This window comes from Budorcas taxicolor, chromosome 23 (assembly GCF_023091745.1).
Source record: "Budorcas taxicolor isolate Tak-1 chromosome 23, Takin1.1, whole genome shotgun sequence".
NCBI lineage: Eukaryota > Metazoa > Chordata > Mammalia > Artiodactyla > Bovidae > Budorcas > Budorcas taxicolor.
In genome coordinates this window covers 41,786,094-41,803,151 of record NC_068932.1, presented here as the reverse complement: position 1 = coordinate 41,803,151, position 17,058 = coordinate 41,786,094, and the positions used below count along the sequence as shown (strand labels likewise).

Here is a 17,058-nt window from a genome sequence, read left to right as displayed (position 1 = left end):
TACGATCCTGGCAGACAAGACGTGTGATGAAGGCATGGAGTTGCCCCAGATTCTTCAGTCTCCGAAACTCAGTGTGTGATGGTCCGGCATTGAGAGGAGCAGAGGGGAGAAGAGGCTAGAAGGGAGGGAAGGTCAGAAAAGGAGAGATTTTGGAAAACTAGGCTAAGGTGGGTAAACTTTATCCTGAAGACGGAGATCCATAGAAGGGTTTTCAACAGGAAGTGCAAATGGAATCAGCTGTGTTTAGATGTGTGTGCAGGATGGTGAACTGGAAGAGGCCCGGGTGGGATCTTTCCTAAAATCGACAACATCAGCAGAGAAACCCCACCTCCAGGGAACTCACTTGAGGAAGGGAGACCCCAACCTGACTTTCTGAGCTGGTCTCATCAGGATGGTCCGATAGACTAGGGTGCTTTCAGGGGACTTGATGACTCTGCCCAAGTCTGGGAAGAGACTACATCCTCCAACTCTTCAAAGAGAACAAAATAACACAGAGCAGGATACGAGTGTGCCCTCATGTGTGGGGTTTGTGTCACTCAGGCAGACATTATGCTTCTTGGTCCTCCTAACATCCTGGCCTCTGGTAAAATGCAACAGCAAAACCTGAATCTGAGAATATTACTAAGCCATATCAAAGCACAAATTTGAGTCAGTTCTAGTGAGGTGGATGACCCTGGAGCCTGTCAAGGACAGTGAAAAAGTCAGAAAAATAAATATTGTATATTAGCACATATGTATGGGATTTAGCTTCCAAGGTCAGATGAGATTGGCCATGTTCAGGATGGCAAGGCCATATCAAACACATCAATCCTAAAGAAAATCAGTCCTGGATGTCCATTGGAAGGACTGATGCTGAAGCTGAAGCTCCAATCCTTTGGCCACCAGATGTGAAGAGCTGACTAGTTGGAAAGGACTCTGATGCTGGGAAAGATTGAAGGCAGGAGAAGGGAACAACCGAGGATGAGATGGTTGGATGGCATCACTGACTCAATGGATACGAGTTTGAGCAAGCTCTGGGAGTTGGTGATAGACAGGGAAGCCTGGCGTGCTGCAGTCCATGGTGTCGCAGAACTGGATATGACTGAGTGACTGAATTGAAATGGATGGGATTTGGGGCTTGGGTTCACATGGTAAAGAATCTTCCTGCTAATGCAGGAGACCTGGGTTTGATCCCTGGATCTGGAAGATCCCCTGGAGAAGGGAATGGCAACCCACTCTAGTATTCTTGCCTGAAAAATGCCATGGACAGAGGAGTCTGGCAGGCTACAGTCCACGGGTTTGCAAAGAGCTGGACATGACGCAGCGACTAATACTTTACTTTACTTATGGGATCTAGAAAAATGGTATGCTACTGCTAAGTCGCTTCAGTCGTGTCCAACTCTGTGCGACCCCATAGACAGCAGCCCACCAGGCTCCCCTGTCCCTGGGATTCTCCAGGCAAGAACACTGGAGTGGGCTGCCATCGAAGCGAATGGAGATGCAGATATAGAGACTGGACCTGTGGACAGGGGAGAGTGGGATGAATGGAGAAAGCAGCATCAGCATATCGTGTGTGAAACGGGCAGCTGGAGAGAAGTTGCTCTGTAACACACGGAGCCCAGTCTGGTGCTCTGTGATGACCTAGAGGGGTAGGATGGAGGAGGGGAGGGAGGCTCCTGAAGGACGAGATATATGTGAAATTATGGCTGATTCATGTTGTTGTATGGCAGAAACCAGCACAACATTGTAAAAATTAGAAACCAAAAAACCAACCAACCAAAAAAAAACCCTGAATCTGATGATCCCACAAACAAAACATGTTTTACTGTTTGCAGATCTTTTTAAGACACCCGAACGTAGTTCTGGTTGGCCAATGGGCATTAGAAGAAATTTAATGCATCACCATGAAATATTCTTTATCACCAACCACATCATCAGAAAGTTTAGCAGAAAGATGCTCCAATGTCTCTACTCTGTCTGAGAGGTTTATCTTGGGCATGAGAGGGAAATAGTAAATAGGCAAAGTAACTATCTGAAGACAGTCCTCAAAAAATAAAATTAAAAAAAACCCTATGATTTTAAAGAACTTCAGAAGAGGTTCCTCTCATTCTCACTGATGTCTGATTCTCTAACCTGTGACATGAGGACATTTAGAGTAAAAGAACAAATCCAGACTCAGGTAAAGAGACTTTATTCAAAATGATTATAAAGACAAGTGGAATGACCGAACCACAAGACCGGCAAGTATCGAAAACTCAGGAGTAAGGAATCTTTCTTTGCAGGGAAGAGACAGAAGGCTGGAAAGAATGGAGGAGACGGGATGGGATGAGCAGGTGTGATCAGACAGGTGACCAGGATGTGTCTCTCCTCGTGGTCAGCTGATTCCAGAAGAGTCTTCCAGGAAGGTTGTTTTCATCGGCAACACTTGTCCACTCTTGGGTGTGAGCATGATCACTAAGCTGTGGATGGAGAACTTAACTAGAGTTTGGTTAAGTCAGTTACACAGGGGCTTCCCTCATAGCTCAGTTGGTAAAGAATCTGCATGCAATGCAGGAAACCCTGATTCGATTTCTGGGTTGGGAAGATATGCTGGAGAAGGGATAGGCTACCCACTCCAGTATTCATGGGCTTCCCTTGTGGCTTGGGGAACTTTGCTGGTGGCTCAGAGGGTAAAAGTATCTGCTTGCAATGCAGGAAACCCGGGTTTGATTCCTGAGTCAGGAAGATCCCCTGGAGAAGGAAATGACAACACACCCAGTATTCTTGCCTGGGAAATTCCATGGATGGAGGAATCTCACAGGCTACAATCCACGGGGTCGCAAAGAGTCAGACACGACTGAGTGATTTCACTTTCACTTTCTTGCCCTTGTGGCTCAGCTGGTAAAGAATCTGCCTGCAATGCGGGGGACCTGGGTTCGAGCCCTGGGTTGGGAAGATCCCCTGGAGAAGGGAAAGGCTACCCACTCCAGTATTCTGGCCTGGAGAATTCCATGGACTGTATAGTCCATGGGGTTGCAAAGAGTTGGACACGACTGAGCAACTTTCACTTCACTTCAATTAAACGAGCATTTTTTTCCCATGGATAAGTGGGGGAAAAGTTTAACTGATCATTAATGAGAAAAAAGAAACAGTTTTGAGAAACTGTGTCTGACTTGCCCGAAGTGACACATGTATATATTTGTATGCATAAATATTTGGTGACCGTAATATACATTTTGTGTAGTAAATGGCGAATATACATCCTGCTATATCTATATACAAAGAAATATATGTGCGTTATATCTATATATCTGGTAAATGTATACATTTGATATAGTATACTATGTGTAGTACACATTTTCAATGTACACACTAGAAATGCTTAAGATTGTATTATAAGATCCAGAAAGGGACATTTTCTATTTGGGAAGAATATGGGACATAATCAAAGGAAAGAGTAAAATTTGAAAAGAACTTTCATATGGGTCTTTCCAATTCCAGTATCTCAGATGCAAAATGTTGGGAAGGAGCGGGTGGGTGTCTCTGGAGAGACTGACTGGGTCATGCTGACTCTGGCTCACCCAGTGATGATCATGCAGAACTTAGATTCCACCTTATTCCAGCAGTCACGTAACAGCCACATGCCCTCAGAACCACGCACGGACAGGAGAGGGCACGTCAGCAGACCCCTGTCCATCTCACCTACCTGATGGACGCTCGTAGTAAAATATATCAAAAGGAGATACTGGCTGGTTGGAGCTTCGGTAGTATTTCACGGTCATGACATTGGAAGAAGATATAAACACCAGGGGTCCCCCGGAGCAGAACTTCCCAAATGTAGTACTGTCTGGCAGCCCGTCTATGATTTCCACATCCTCTTCATCACAGTTGAGGCTGTTGGAGCAGAGGGAAGGGCAGGCGTCAGCCTTGGGAATCGTGGTCCCTCCGGCAGGCAGCCTCCCCTGTCCAGACCCAATGCAATCACAGAGCTTTGTGCACCAGACTTCCCAGGCTGGTGCCCACGGGGAAGGAGACTCATCCTTCAGGAGGGGGTGGTGGTCCCCCAGGACCCTTCCCCCTACAGGGGCTGCAGGTGACTCCTTGCCTCCTGGGCAACCCCACTGATGGGGCTCAGGGAAGCCCACCCAGGACTCTGGGATCAGGAGCCACCCGAGGGCACAGTATAGCCAACCCTGAGGACTGTTTGCTTGGGCAACAAGCACGGAGTCAGGTGAGGCCCAGACATGCGTGTGTGACTCCACTCCTGCTTCACCCTCTGCACCCCTGGCACAAGGAGCCCAGGACCCCCTCTTGGCCTCCAGGACCTGCAAAGGCGAGAGGGGCGTCCAGCTCTCGCTGCTGCAGGCAAAGTGCACACACGGGTTGAGACACTCCTGCCGAGGTCTCCGTCTCCTCCTCCTGCCCATCAGACCTGACCCCGCCCTGTCTTCCTCTCTCAGCCACCAGCGTGTGTCCCACCCAGGAGGGAGATCGGAGCCTCTCTGGGCTAAAACGAGACACGGAAGGGACATCTCACCAGGACACACACTCAGCTCCTTCTATACTAGCTCACTCTTGGACGGACTGATTCCTTCCTAGTCCCATATCCAAAACTGGTCTTGGAGAGGGTCAAAGGGACACTAATGAAAGCTTTTAGAATAATCTATCCCTTTGATCCTAACAGAAATGGGGATGTAGAAAATGCCTGCCTCCTTCAGCCCCGGCATGTGGTTTTGATGGATGGTCTGAGCCCTGCTGTGAGGCAGGCATTTCCAGGTTGTCCTCCTCACACGGAGCAGCTCCTCCGCTTCGTGGGAGACCTGACTTCATAGAAGGACACGGCCCTCAGTTATAAGATGATAGAACTAATCTCAGCCTCCGCTGACAGTGACCTTGATTCCACACATAATGAAAATGTCACTTCCAGGTTAAAATATATGAAGAATACCCTGCTACAGAAATGCTGTAACTATTGCTACTTTGGAAATACCTTCTGGAGCGTTCTAACTTCCTTCATACTTTCAAACATTCATTAGATCTTTCATTCACTTATTCACTCCTAGGTAAAACAAGCAAACAAGAAGTAGACACGCATCCTAGGAGAGACACACTCGGACATCAGCAAGAGTGATGTGATGCTGTCAATTCCTCCAGCGTTTTGCACGGATTAATGGATGGGGCACAAATCTGAGAAAGATCTGCCCAGCTGTGGACAGAGTCAGAGCAGGGGTTTCAGGTGTGATGGAAAAGTTCTTCCTCCAGTGAACTCGTGAACTAGGAAATGAGGACCCTACGCAGCAGGTGGTGAGTCTGGGAGAGGTGGAAGGTGCCTTCCAGGCAGAGGGGACAGTGTGAGCAAAGGCTCAGAGCTGCCCAACAGTCCGGTGGGTCCACAGCTCAGTGTGTGCTGGCTCAGCTCAGAGAGGGTGCAGAGGGGAGGAGAGGTTAGAAGGGAGGGGAGACCGGGGTCCCCTGGAGGGATCTGAAAGCCGTGCAAGGAGGGTCAGCTTGATGCAGAGGGCAGGGGGCCATGCAGGTCGTCAGCAGGAGTGAGCTGGGGTCAGGATGTGTCCGGATGTGTGTGCTGGGTGGTGCAGGGGGAACGGGAAGGGGCAAAGAGGGACACCTTCCCATAAAACCACAGCATCAGCAAAGAGCACTCAGCTGAGCACTGACCTGAGAAATGGAATTGTCAGTACAACTGTATAACCGCTCTTCAAGAGGATGGTCCAGGTACACTTCGGCCCCCATGAGAAACTGCTGGAGATCCTCCCAGAGAAGTTTCTGTGGACGCCCCCACATTTTCTGGTGTCTACAACAGAAGGCAGGTTTCTTGGTACCCAGAGGCTGTGACAACCCCTGGGCTGGGGGGCGGGGGTTGCTCTACCATCCTTGGGCTCCACACCATCATTAAACCTTGTGATTTCCAGATTCCAGAAATCACAAATCAACATCAATGATCCAAGTCTAATGACCTCCAAAAAAGTGATTTTAATGTTTTACTCTTCGAAACATTTTAAAGGGAACCATACCCATCACTGAAATTTGTTTTGACCCCTGAAAACAGATATATTGAATCCCTCTTCAGCAAATAAATCTTTATCATCAACTGCATGGCCAGACTGGAAGTCAGAAGGTGCACACAAACCCTCCTTCTGTGTCCTGCGTGTCTCTTCCCCGTGAAGCCTGAGAAACAGCAGAGGAACAGCCTGAGGAGCCAGACCCCTCCCAGGCAAGAAAACCCACTCACTGTGCAGACGTGCAGGGAGCACCGGGACCCACTCAGTGGCGCCCAGGTTCCGCATTTGTACGTGAGGATAAAAGGAGCACTTTCCTTCGGGCATTTGGACCTAATGAGCTCCTGGTTGGAAGGTGCTCAGCCAGTGCCTGGGCCTGGAAACCTCTCGAGCACACAACCCATTTCTGGTCAGCTGCACCCTCTGACCCGGTGCATCATGATGTCCTCACTCCCTCTCCCTGAGAAACTCTCATCTCTGACCCTGAAGACGGTGATGTCCCCCAGCCATTAGGAGGCAGCTCCATCCACCTTGGCCACCTGCTGCGTGGAGAGGCGGCCCCTTCCTCCTCCCCCACCGTGAGGCCTCTCCCGAGTTTGGAAGATGTGGTGGGGTGGAGAGAAGGAATGAGGCAGAAGGGGGAGTCCTCAGAGGTCTGGAGAGACTGGAGTTAGGGACTGTGATGATGGAACCAGGCTGTGAAGCACAGAGAGCTACGTTCTTTTGGTAATGGGTACGTACGTTTCCCTTGTAGAGAAGCCTCTTGCACTGACACTTTAAGGCTCATCTCTACGTGATGAGGGGAAGTGGTGAAATCACGTCGTCTACACTTACCTTCATCCGATTCAGTTGAAACCAGTGTGGCTGAAAGGTAGCAAAACAGGAAAACATCGTGAAAATGAGAGGTTACAGAGGGGTCAGGGTAAGAGAATGGAAAACTCACAACCCTGTGAGGAGGAGCTGTGTGCCAAGGGATGGCAGTGAGATGAGAGAAATGCTTTACTGTTCTCCACCCTGGGGACCGTCCTGGTCACACAGGGGAAGGGCAGAAGGAGGGCCTTCGAAAGCTAGCCCATTCATCTTGATGTCTTTGTTTTCCCCAGATCTACTCAGTTTAGGGCCAATGTTCCCTCTCTGCAGCCAGAGTTGGAAGAGTCAGCCCCCAGGACGGTGACCACCTTGTCCCTTTAGCCTAGGACTGTCCAGATCTCAGCACTGAACTACCTTCTCCCAGAAAATGTCTCAGTCCCAGCCAAACTAAGAGAGTAGTTCACCCAACTAGGACATGAATGTTTCTTGTTAATCCTTTGGTGGTGAAGTTGATGTTGGAGTGAACACATTGAGTAAACTTTCAGTTGAGGAGAAGTGAGCCGTCTTAATTTGTAGCAGTTTCACTGTATCAGGGACCTGAGTTAGGTGCATGGATCAAGGGCCCTGATTTCAATCACATGGTCTCCCAGGGTGCACTTGCACTGTGGCTTACCTTCATGATACCACAATCAGGCGAAGCAAAGCTTAAGAATATCTGATTCTTGGCCCTGGGTCATAGCCCTGTGGGGACGAGGGATGCATGGCTTTGGACAAGTTGTTTCCTCTCCTTAAGCCTCAATCCATTCATCTCTAAAATGGAGACTGAACAGTAAGAGCCTCCTCGGTTCCAGAGAACAGTCCACACATGCATAGCTCAGTGCCCGGCCCAGGGATGCTCCCTACTAGGTAACCTGACACTCATTCATTTCCTTGCCCATAGAAACTGCTTTCCTTAGTCAATAGAGATCAACAAGCCCTCTCGAAACTATTTGACCATAAATGTCAACCAGGACACTGGGGTCCATCTCCACCTACCCTTCCTGAGTCCTGAAGTCTCATTGGTTTGGGGGCACAGTTAGTTTCAAATTTCTTTTGATATTGATTTCTAACATAATTCCACGGTGATAAGAAAAGAGACTATGATTTCAATACCTTTACACCATGAAAGTTTCGCACCTTGTCTTATGTCCCTGGATAGGTTCCAGTGTCTCCTAGTTTACAGTCCATAGGAACTTGAATAGAATGGTATCTTGCTGTTGTGTGAAAAATCTATAACTCTTAATTATGTTGAATTGGTTCACAGGGCTTCTCGGGTCTGTTTCTATCCTTTTACTTCTCTGTGTATTCATTCTATTAATTTTGAGAGTTTGATATTAAAGCTCCAATGAAACATCTTAATTTATCTATTAAAAAAATAACTATAATAGACAGCGGAACTATATGTAACTTTGTTCTGTATTTTCCAAGCCTCCTGTAAATGCATTATCATACTTTCATAATGAAAAGAATAAAAATTAAAATATATTTTAAAAAAATCCTCCCCACCCTGGGGCATCCATCACTGTCTGCTTAGGAAGACACAAACGAAGGTTTGCCTGAAAGCAGGCCTCAAGGACAGAAGCAGAAATCATTCCTGTCCCTTCAGGTGACGTATCTGTCCTGGACCCACACGGACAGTGACCTCTTCTGATCTAGAGTCTGAGGTCCTGACTTTGAAGCAGGGGGACAAACAGCCCCTTGTAGGAGTTCAAGACACATCACCCCAAAACATGCCATCTTGACCTACTGACGATTTGAACTGAAGGCACTTGAGAAAGAGCAGAAGCAGGAGGGGCTCTGATGGACCTGTTTCTACCTACAAGGCACCCACGAAGTGTCCCAGGAGAAGGGCTGCCCCTCCACACCCCCACCCCGGGCCAGGGAGACAGGAAGGGCCTCATCACAGGAGCCTGGGAGGGACCCTGAGAAGGATCTGGGCGCACACACTGGCTGCATGACCCTCTCCTTCAACTCAGCCCCCACTCAGCTCCTAGTCGTGACCCACCCCTGACTGTAGGGAGAAAAGGGGGGAGGGAAGAAAGAGCCTAGTCATGGGGACAGTCCCTGACCGGAAGTGTGAGGGGCAAAGGTGAGCAGGGAGAAGGGGAGGGAAGCTGAGTGAGGAGAGAGGAAAAGAGGAGACGGAGCTGAAAAGGGCAGAGGAGGAAGGACAAAAGGAGACAGACAGAGAGAACCAGGAAGGAGGAGACAGAGGTTTCCCTGAAGAAATGGCTGCCTCCCGATTCTTTCCCACCAGCACTGGGAACCAGCATGAGTAGCGAGTCCCTCAGTCGTGTCAGACTCTTTGAGACGCCATGGGCTGTAGCCCGCCACCTGTGTCCAAGGAATTTTCCAGGCAAGAATACTGGAGCAGGTTGCCGTTGCCTTCTCCAAGGGATCTTCTCAACCCAGGGATCGAACCTGCATCTCCTTTGAGTTGAATGCATTGGCAGGCAGATTCTTTACCATTAGCACCACCTGGGGAGCCCAAGCCGGCATGGGGCCCTCTGTGTTCAGTGCAGGCCCGACACCAAGTCCCATGAAGGACTATGACTACCTGTCAGGATGTCCTCAGCCCTGCTGGGAGCTGCTGCTCCTGTGGGTCATTCCTGAGCTCATGTTGCTGCCCCATCTCCATCCCGGGGGCAGAGGCAGAGCACTCCCACCTGTCCAGGGGCTTCTCCAGGGGCCCCCGCTTCCCCTTGGATGCCGCCCTCCAATCAGGTCCAGCCAGGGTCCCACATACAGCACCCACGCTGTCACACCACCAAGACCCCTGAAAAGCTGACCATGACTGGTTCACTTCATCCAGGTGTGGGTGAGGGCTGGCTGTTCTGCAGGGCATCCCAGGTGAGTGAAAGTCGTTCAGTCGTGTCCGACTATTTGCGACCCCACGGACTATACGGTCCATGGAGTTCTCTGGGCCAGAATACTGGAGTGGGTAGCCTTTCCCTTCTCCAGAGGATCTTCCCAACCCAGGGACTGAACTCAGGTCTCCCGCATTGCAGGCAGATTTTTACCAGCTGAGCCACCAGGGAAGCATCCCAGGGGACACTGGTTAAGGCAGAGGGGGCCCAGGGAATGCATGCCAGAACAAGGACAGACAGCCCAGGAAATGCTTAAAAATCATTATACGCGCAGCCCTGGGTCACGGCCATGCTGCTCGACCCTCCTCCTCCAGGCTAGGCTGAGGGAGGCATCTCCTTGGAGGAGGGCAGCTTGCAGACCCTCTTCCATGGCAACAAGCGAAACTGCACAGACTCTCTAGGTTGAACAGGAAGCAGAGAGGCCTGGGGCCAAGGGGCTGGGGGCCAGGCTTTATCTGTACTGAGCAGCAGGGCCCAAGGGATGATGCTAGACAGCTTCATCTTCGCAGCCTGGCACCAGCCTCAGCACTGAGCCTGGCCCCGGAGGCCTGGGGCTATATACACACAGCAGCTGACACCTGACCTCCTCCTCCCCTGGAGCCCAGCCCCGCAGGGCTGTGGGAGCCCCGGGTTCTCCAGAAGGGAGGCACCTGCTGCTTAACCCCTGTCTTTGTCAGAGACTTTCTGTGTCCTTTCCCACCCAGACTGGGGAGTGATGGCCTGGTCTCTCCCTCTCCTGTTTTGTGGTCCTCAATGAAGGCTGGCAAATCAGCCACAGACCACCAGGGTGCCCTGTTTGCAGGGCCGTCTTCCCTGGGGCTCAGCTGCAGCATGTCCACCTCTAGTTACTTCATAAACCTCAATACGACTTGGATGGAGAGGAACTGAGACCCAGAGAGGCCAAGGGACTCGCCCACATCCCAGGGCGCCAGTGGCAGACGCAGGACCAGTCTGACGTCCCGGCTGCCTGGTCTTAAGAGCCCTTCTGTGTCACTCAGGGCAAAGGCAGGTAAACAGCCCCTGTCTGCTCCAGGTGCAGGTCACGATTGATGGGGAAGCTGAAGTACATAGCCTGTGTGTGGTGTGTCCACAAGGGTGACCTGGGCGCACATGTCGGAATTCTTTCTATATTTGTTATATGGAGACCACGTGGCTCAGTCCGATGATTGTCACAGTTGTGAGAACCCACCAGAAGCCCCTATGGAAAACAGTGCAGCAGGTTCTTGAATGTTCCACACTAGTTTCTATATGGCCCAGGTTTCTACTAGGTATTTACCAAGGAAATGAAACGTGCGTCCAGACAGAGAAATGTAAATGAATATTCATAGCAGCATTATTCATAAGAGACAGAGTGAAAAAAATCCAAATTTCCATCATCTGATAAATAAATAAAACATGGTCCATCCCTAAAATGATAACCATTCAGCCATCAAAAGGAATGGCAGCCCACTTGCCTTCCAAGGACCATTACCAGCTACATACACACCAACAAGGAGAAGCCGTTGTCCAGTTTCCTGATTAAACAGCTCTGAATTTTACCAAGGCTTTCAAAGCATCTTGGTGATTACAATTGTTTGAAATAATGTCCTCTATTAAAATGTGCATTTCTCCAACTCCAGGGCATTCGGCCACTTCTCCAGTATTTCCAGTCCAGCCCCACTTCTTGTGAGAAATGTCTGTTCATACATATGTTTGAGCCAAGCTTTTATTACTGTCGCATCATTCATTCTTCCTCATGAGCTGCAGAAACTTCCTGCTCTTTCTAACTCATACCTTTCTTTACAGGAGCCCTAATGGGCTCCCAGTGGGAGGGACATTCCACCTCCAGCAGAACACAGGGAAGCTGTCTGAGCCATCTGCTCACTCAGGCTCTTCCGACTGATGAATGGAGGAGAAAGTTTAGTGGACAGGGTCTCCCTCTCAGAAAACAGTGCTGATTCTGCTCCAGTTGGTTAGGCTCCCTGGTTGCTATTTGTATAAAATATAATCATTCCTCACAGTTCTCCTTCCATCTAGAATCTCCCTTCCCTTTCCATTCTCTGTTGTCCCTTGCAGTTCCCTACACACAGAATACTCCCTGGCTCCGGTCTGTGGACAGAACAAGGAGCACCCCATGGCTTAAACGCCTGGATGGAGGGATTGCAGGAGCCGTGGGGGGAAGGCAGTTGCTTGTCTTCCATCCCAGCCCAAGCATCCTACCTTCAGTCCCCATGTGTCAGGCCCGCTGTCCTCCCCAGCAGCGTGCAAGCAGGGCTGTGACTGCCTGGGGAGAAAAGAAACTACAGTCCCTTTCCCAGGGACCCTCAGGAATCAGTCTTAGGTTCCTGAAGTGTCTGTGCCCCCTGGAGGAAATTTATGACGTAATAGTTTTTGAGGACTTCCGTCCCTCAGATGTTTGTCCCAAAGCTCACGCCTGGTTTCTGAGGTTCCTAGACAAGCCTGGTCGCCTTGCTTCCAGCCCCTTCCCTGTGGCCTGCTCCCCGGCACACCTCTCCTCTCCTCTCCTTGAGATGCGCTGGGTGTCTGCACCCGGTTCCCAGACCCTCCCTAAGTGTCTCCCACCTCATCAAATCTTCCCAGCTGCTCTCTTTCTAGACCATCCCATGGATAAGCATCGCCTCCTTCTCAGTGACCATGCTTTTATTCCCAGGGAGGCTCTGAAGGGTCTGTTGGGCATTTTGTAAGCTGCCTTCCTAGCCCGGATTCCCTCCTCATTGACAGAGAACTGCAATTTCATTCCGTTTCTGTTCCCCTTGTGTGTGCCATGGACCACGGGAAAAGCTGACCCCAGATCGAGCTCTGAGAGGAGGTCAATAGGGAGTCCCTGTCCTGGCGATGGTGCAGGAATGAGCATGTCCCCAGGTGAAGGGACAGGGGAGGTCTGGCTGCAGGGGAGGCGGGAAAGGTCTGCTCCATGTCCTCCCAACTGAGGGTGAAGCCAAGTCTTGAGGGAGGCAGAGCAAGAGGCTGGTGGGGCCGCCAGTCCAGAGCCACTGGGCAAGCTCCCCCCAAAGCCCCCTCCCTTCCAGCTCCAGGAGGCACTGCCCGTCGTTGCGGTTGACGGCGTTTGAGATGGGGGTCCCAGTCAGAAGGAACCTGACTGACAGGTGCAGAAAAGACAACCTTACCCCTTCAGGTTCCCAGGATGCGAGGGACGCAAAGGTTTTCCAAGATTCCCTGGAGAGTCTTAGAAGAACAACAACTCTCTTTTGCTTGAGCCCCCAAGCTAAGCAGGCCTGCTGTAGCTCTGCTTTTTTTGGAGGAAAGGCCATCATTCCTAAACCTTCCAGCACATTATTGATGAAACGTGCTGACAGCCGTCTTGCGGTATTTTTCACTCTACTGCTGCTGCTGCTAAGTCGCTTCAGTCGTGTCCGACTCTGGGCGACCCCACAGACGCAGCCCACCAGGCTCCGCCGTCCCTGGGATTCTCCAGGCAAGAACACTGGAGGGGGCTGCCGTTTCCTTCTCCAATGCATGCATGCATGCTAAGTCGCTTTAGTCGTGTCCGACTCTGTGCGACCCCATAGACGGCAGCCCACCAGGCGCCTCTGTCCACAGGACTCTGTGGGCAAGAACACTGGAGTGGGCTGACACTCCTAGGAATGCTCTTTATGTCTCAATCATAAACTGTATGTTTTGCTGTATGTTCTTTCTAGTCATGATTTATGAAAGCAAACTTGTTTCCTTCAATGACTAATTTCTAATAGCTTTGTTACAACATTAACAGTTATTCAATTTTTTTGAGTTTGTTTCTGTATCCATTGAGGTGTTAATATGGATTTTAGTGTTTATTCTATTAATATGAGAAGTTACTTTCACAGATTTATTTAAAATGATTTGGGTAGCCTTTTTGAGTTCTCTAAGATATTTTGAATAAGATAAAGATAATTGAAAACAGCAATATTTCCTTGTAAAACTGCCTGAAAGTATGGCCTTTGAGCACAAAACTTTCTTTCGCTCTGTAGACAGTTTCAGGGCATCAGTCATCACATTTTATTAAGTAATCTCTGATGTGATTACAAATGGATTGTTTTCTTAATTTCTTTTTCTGATAGTTTGTTATTAGTGTGTAGAAGTGCAATAGATTTCTATATATTAGTTTTGTATCCTGCAAATTTACCAAGTTTATCAATGAGTTCCAGTAGTTCTTGGGTGGCATCTGTACTATGGGGCTTCCCAGGTAGTGCCAGTGGTAAAGAATCAGCCTGCCAATGTACGAGTTCACTTCAGCTCAGTTGTATCTGACTCTTTGCGACCCCATGGCACACCAGGTTTCCCTGTCCATTACCAGCTCCTGGAACTTATTCAAATTCATGTCCATTGAGTCAGTGATGCCATCCAACCATCCCTCAACCCCTTCTCCTCCTGACTTCAATCTTTCTCAGTATCACCGTCTTTTCCAATGAGTCAGTTTTTCACATCAGGTGGCCAAAGTATTGGAGCTTCAGCTTCAGCATCAATCCTTCCAACAAATACTCAGGACTGATTTCCTTTAGGATGGACTGGTTTGATTTCCTTGCAGTGCAAGGGACTCTCAAGAGTCTTCTCCAACACCAATGTTCAAAAACATCAATTCTTTGGCGCTCAGCTTTCTTTACAGTCCAACTCTCACATTCATACCTGAGTACTGGAAAAACCATAGCTTTGACTAGATGGACCTTTGTCAGCAAAGTAATGTCTCTGGCTTTTTAATACGCTATCTAGGTTTGTCATAGCTTTTCTTCCAAGGAGTAAGCATTTTTTAATTTCATGGCTGCAGTCAACATCTGCAGTGATTTTGGAGCCCAGGAAAATAAACTCTATGACTGTTCCCATTGTTTCCCCATCTATTTGCCACGAAGTGATGAGACTGGATGCCATGATCTTAATTTTTTGAATGTTGAGCTTTAAGCCAACTTTTTCACTCTCTCACTTTCATCAAGAGACTCTTCAGTTCCTCTTCACTTTCTGCCTGTGATCTGCATATCTGAGGTTATTGATATTTCTCCCGCCACTCTTGATTCCAGCTTGTGTTTCATCCAGTCTGGCGTTTTGCATAATGTACTCTGCATATAAGTTAAATAAGCAAGGTGACAGTATACAGCCGTGATGTACTCCTTTCTCAATTTGGAACCAGCCTGTTGTTCCATGTCTGGTTCTAACTGTTGCTTCTTGATGTGCATACAGATTTCTCAGGAGGCAGGTAAAGTGGTATGGTATTCCCATCTCTTAAAGAATTTTCCAGTTTGTTGTGATCCACACAGTCAAAGTTCAGTGCAACACATTTGACAAAATTCCTGCCAATGCAGGAGAAGTGGGTTCAATCCCTGGGTCAGGAAGATCTCTTGGAGTAGGAAATGGCAACCTGATCCACTAATCCTGCCTGGAAAGTTCTATGGACAGAGGAGCCTGGTGAGTTGCAGTCCATGGGGTTGCAGAGTCGGGCACGACTGAGTGACTGAACACACGTATTCTATGATGACATCTGTAAGCAGTGACATTTAGCTTCTGCCTTTCCAGTTTGGATTCCTTTTATTTCTTTTTCTGTTCGGCTTGCTGTAACTAGGAATTCCAATACCACGTTGAATAAAAGTGGCAAGAGTGAGCATCCTTGACTTGTTCCTCATCTTGGATGGAAATGCTTTCAACTTTTTACCACTGACTATGATATGAGCTGTGGACTTGTCATATATGGCTTTTATTATGTTGAGTTGTGTTCCCTCTATATACACTTTGTTGAGAGTTATATTTCTTTTTTAAAAAACTCTCAGGAAATTGTAATCCATTACATCCTGTGACAAAATATGCACCAAGTACCCTTCATTTCTCTGTCAAGTCTTTCTTATAATTTATGTGAAATTATCTCATATGTTAGGTGCTAAATAAAACTCACTTTGTACTATTAGAAAAAACTCTTAGGAAGCATGGTTTTTTGAAGCAGAAAACTTTGAATTGCTAGTTCTTTTTTTGACAAAGATATTTATTGAATCAAAGAAGTAATGAATGGATGAATGGGTAAAATACTTATTTTTAAAATCTGTCTCATTATGCTTGTTTTCATAAAACCATTTTTTGACCATGCCATACCACTTGTGAGATCTTTGTTTCCTGACCAGGGATCAAACATGGGCCCCCACAGTGGAAGGGTGGGGTCCTAACCACTGAACCACCAGGGAAGTCCCATCATGAGACTATTTTTTTAAGCAGTTTTAGATTCAGAGCACAGTTGTGAGACAGGAACAGAGGTTCCCCACAAAACCCATGCTCCACACATGCACAGCCTCCTCTACTATCATCAAAACTCATCAGAGTGCAGCATTTGTCATAACTGATGAATCAGATTTGAGTCATCTGAGGTTCATAGTTTACATGAGGGTTCACTCTTGGTGTTGAACATCCATGGGTTTGGACAAAATATAATAACATGGATCCATCGTTATAAGAGCACACAGAGAATTATCACAGTTTTCAAAATCCTCTGTGCTCCACATTGTCATCATTCTCCCTTAAGCCCTACAAACCATTGACCTTTTTATTGTCTTCATAGCTTTACCTTTTCTAGAATGTCAAGTAGCTATAATGGCACAGTGTATAGCTTTATCAGATTGGCGTCTTTCACTTATCAATAGGCCTTTCAGTTTCTTCCACGTGTCTTTTTGTGGTTTGATAGCTCATTTCTCTTTAGTGCTACAAAATGTTCCGTTTCTGGACGTACTCCACTTTACTGACCCATTCACCATCCAAAGGACATCTTGGTTACTCCTGAGTTATGACAATTATTAATAAAGCTGCATAATATCTGAGTGCAGACTTTCGTGTGAACATGTTTTCAACTCTTGTGTGTAAGAACCAAGATATATGATTAGATACCACATGTAACTGGTATCATATGACATTTGTCTCTCTCTCTGACTTACTTCACTTCATACGACAACCTCTAGGTCCATCTGTGTTGCTGCAAATAACATTATTTCATTCTTTTATGGCTGAGTAGTATTCCATGGTATGTATATATCTCTCTACATATGTATATATACACCACATCTTCTTTATTCTTTCACCTGTCAATGGGCTTTTAAATTGCTTCCATGTCATGTCTACTGTAAACTGCTGCAATGATGTATATTTTTTAATTAGAGTGCATGTATCTTTTAAAATTATTTTTCTGTATTCATTTTTGACTGCACTGAGTCTTCATTGCTGCGGGCTTTCTTTAGTTGTGGACATCGGGGCTACTCTTCGTTGTGGTGAACAGGCTTCTTGTTGCAGTGGCTTCTCTTGTGGGGCACAGGCTTCAGTAGCTGTGGCACACAGGCTTAGCTGCTCTGTGGTGGCATGTGGGATCTTCCCAGACCAGGGATCGAACTCGTGGCCCCTGCATTGGC

The 17,058-nt window shown here is 48.0% G+C and overlaps 1 protein-coding gene across 1 annotated transcript; it reads right to left on the bottom strand.

Moving 5' to 3' along the window:
* Positions 1–2,353: 2,353 nt before the first annotated feature.
* On the bottom strand, positions 2,354–10,192 carry LOC128067767 (major seminal plasma glycoprotein PSP-II-like). Its single transcript, XM_052660825.1, has 5 exons — positions 10,150–10,192; positions 6,810–6,842; positions 5,635–5,770; positions 3,665–3,852; positions 2,354–2,457 (listed from the first exon to the last, which is right to left on the bottom strand). Exons 1-5 carry the CDS (start codon positions 10,190–10,192, stop codon positions 2,354–2,356), a joined length of 504 nt encoding a protein of 167 aa, XP_052516785.1.
* Between the last annotated feature and the right edge of the window lie 6,866 nt (positions 10,193–17,058).

Coding starts and splice junctions, on each gene's coding strand:
- LOC128067767 (XM_052660825.1), bottom strand. CDS start 10,192: ATGAAGCTGTCTAGCATCATCCCTTGGGCCCTGCTGCTCAGTA. Junction 6,843..10,149: donor TTGGGCCCTGCTGCTCAGTA/CAGATAAAGCCT, acceptor TTTGCTACCTTT/CAGCCACACTGGTTTCAACT. Junction 5,771..6,809: donor TTCAACTGAATCGGATGAAG/GTAAGTGTAGAC, acceptor CTTCTGTTGTAG/ACACCAGAAAATGTGGGGGC.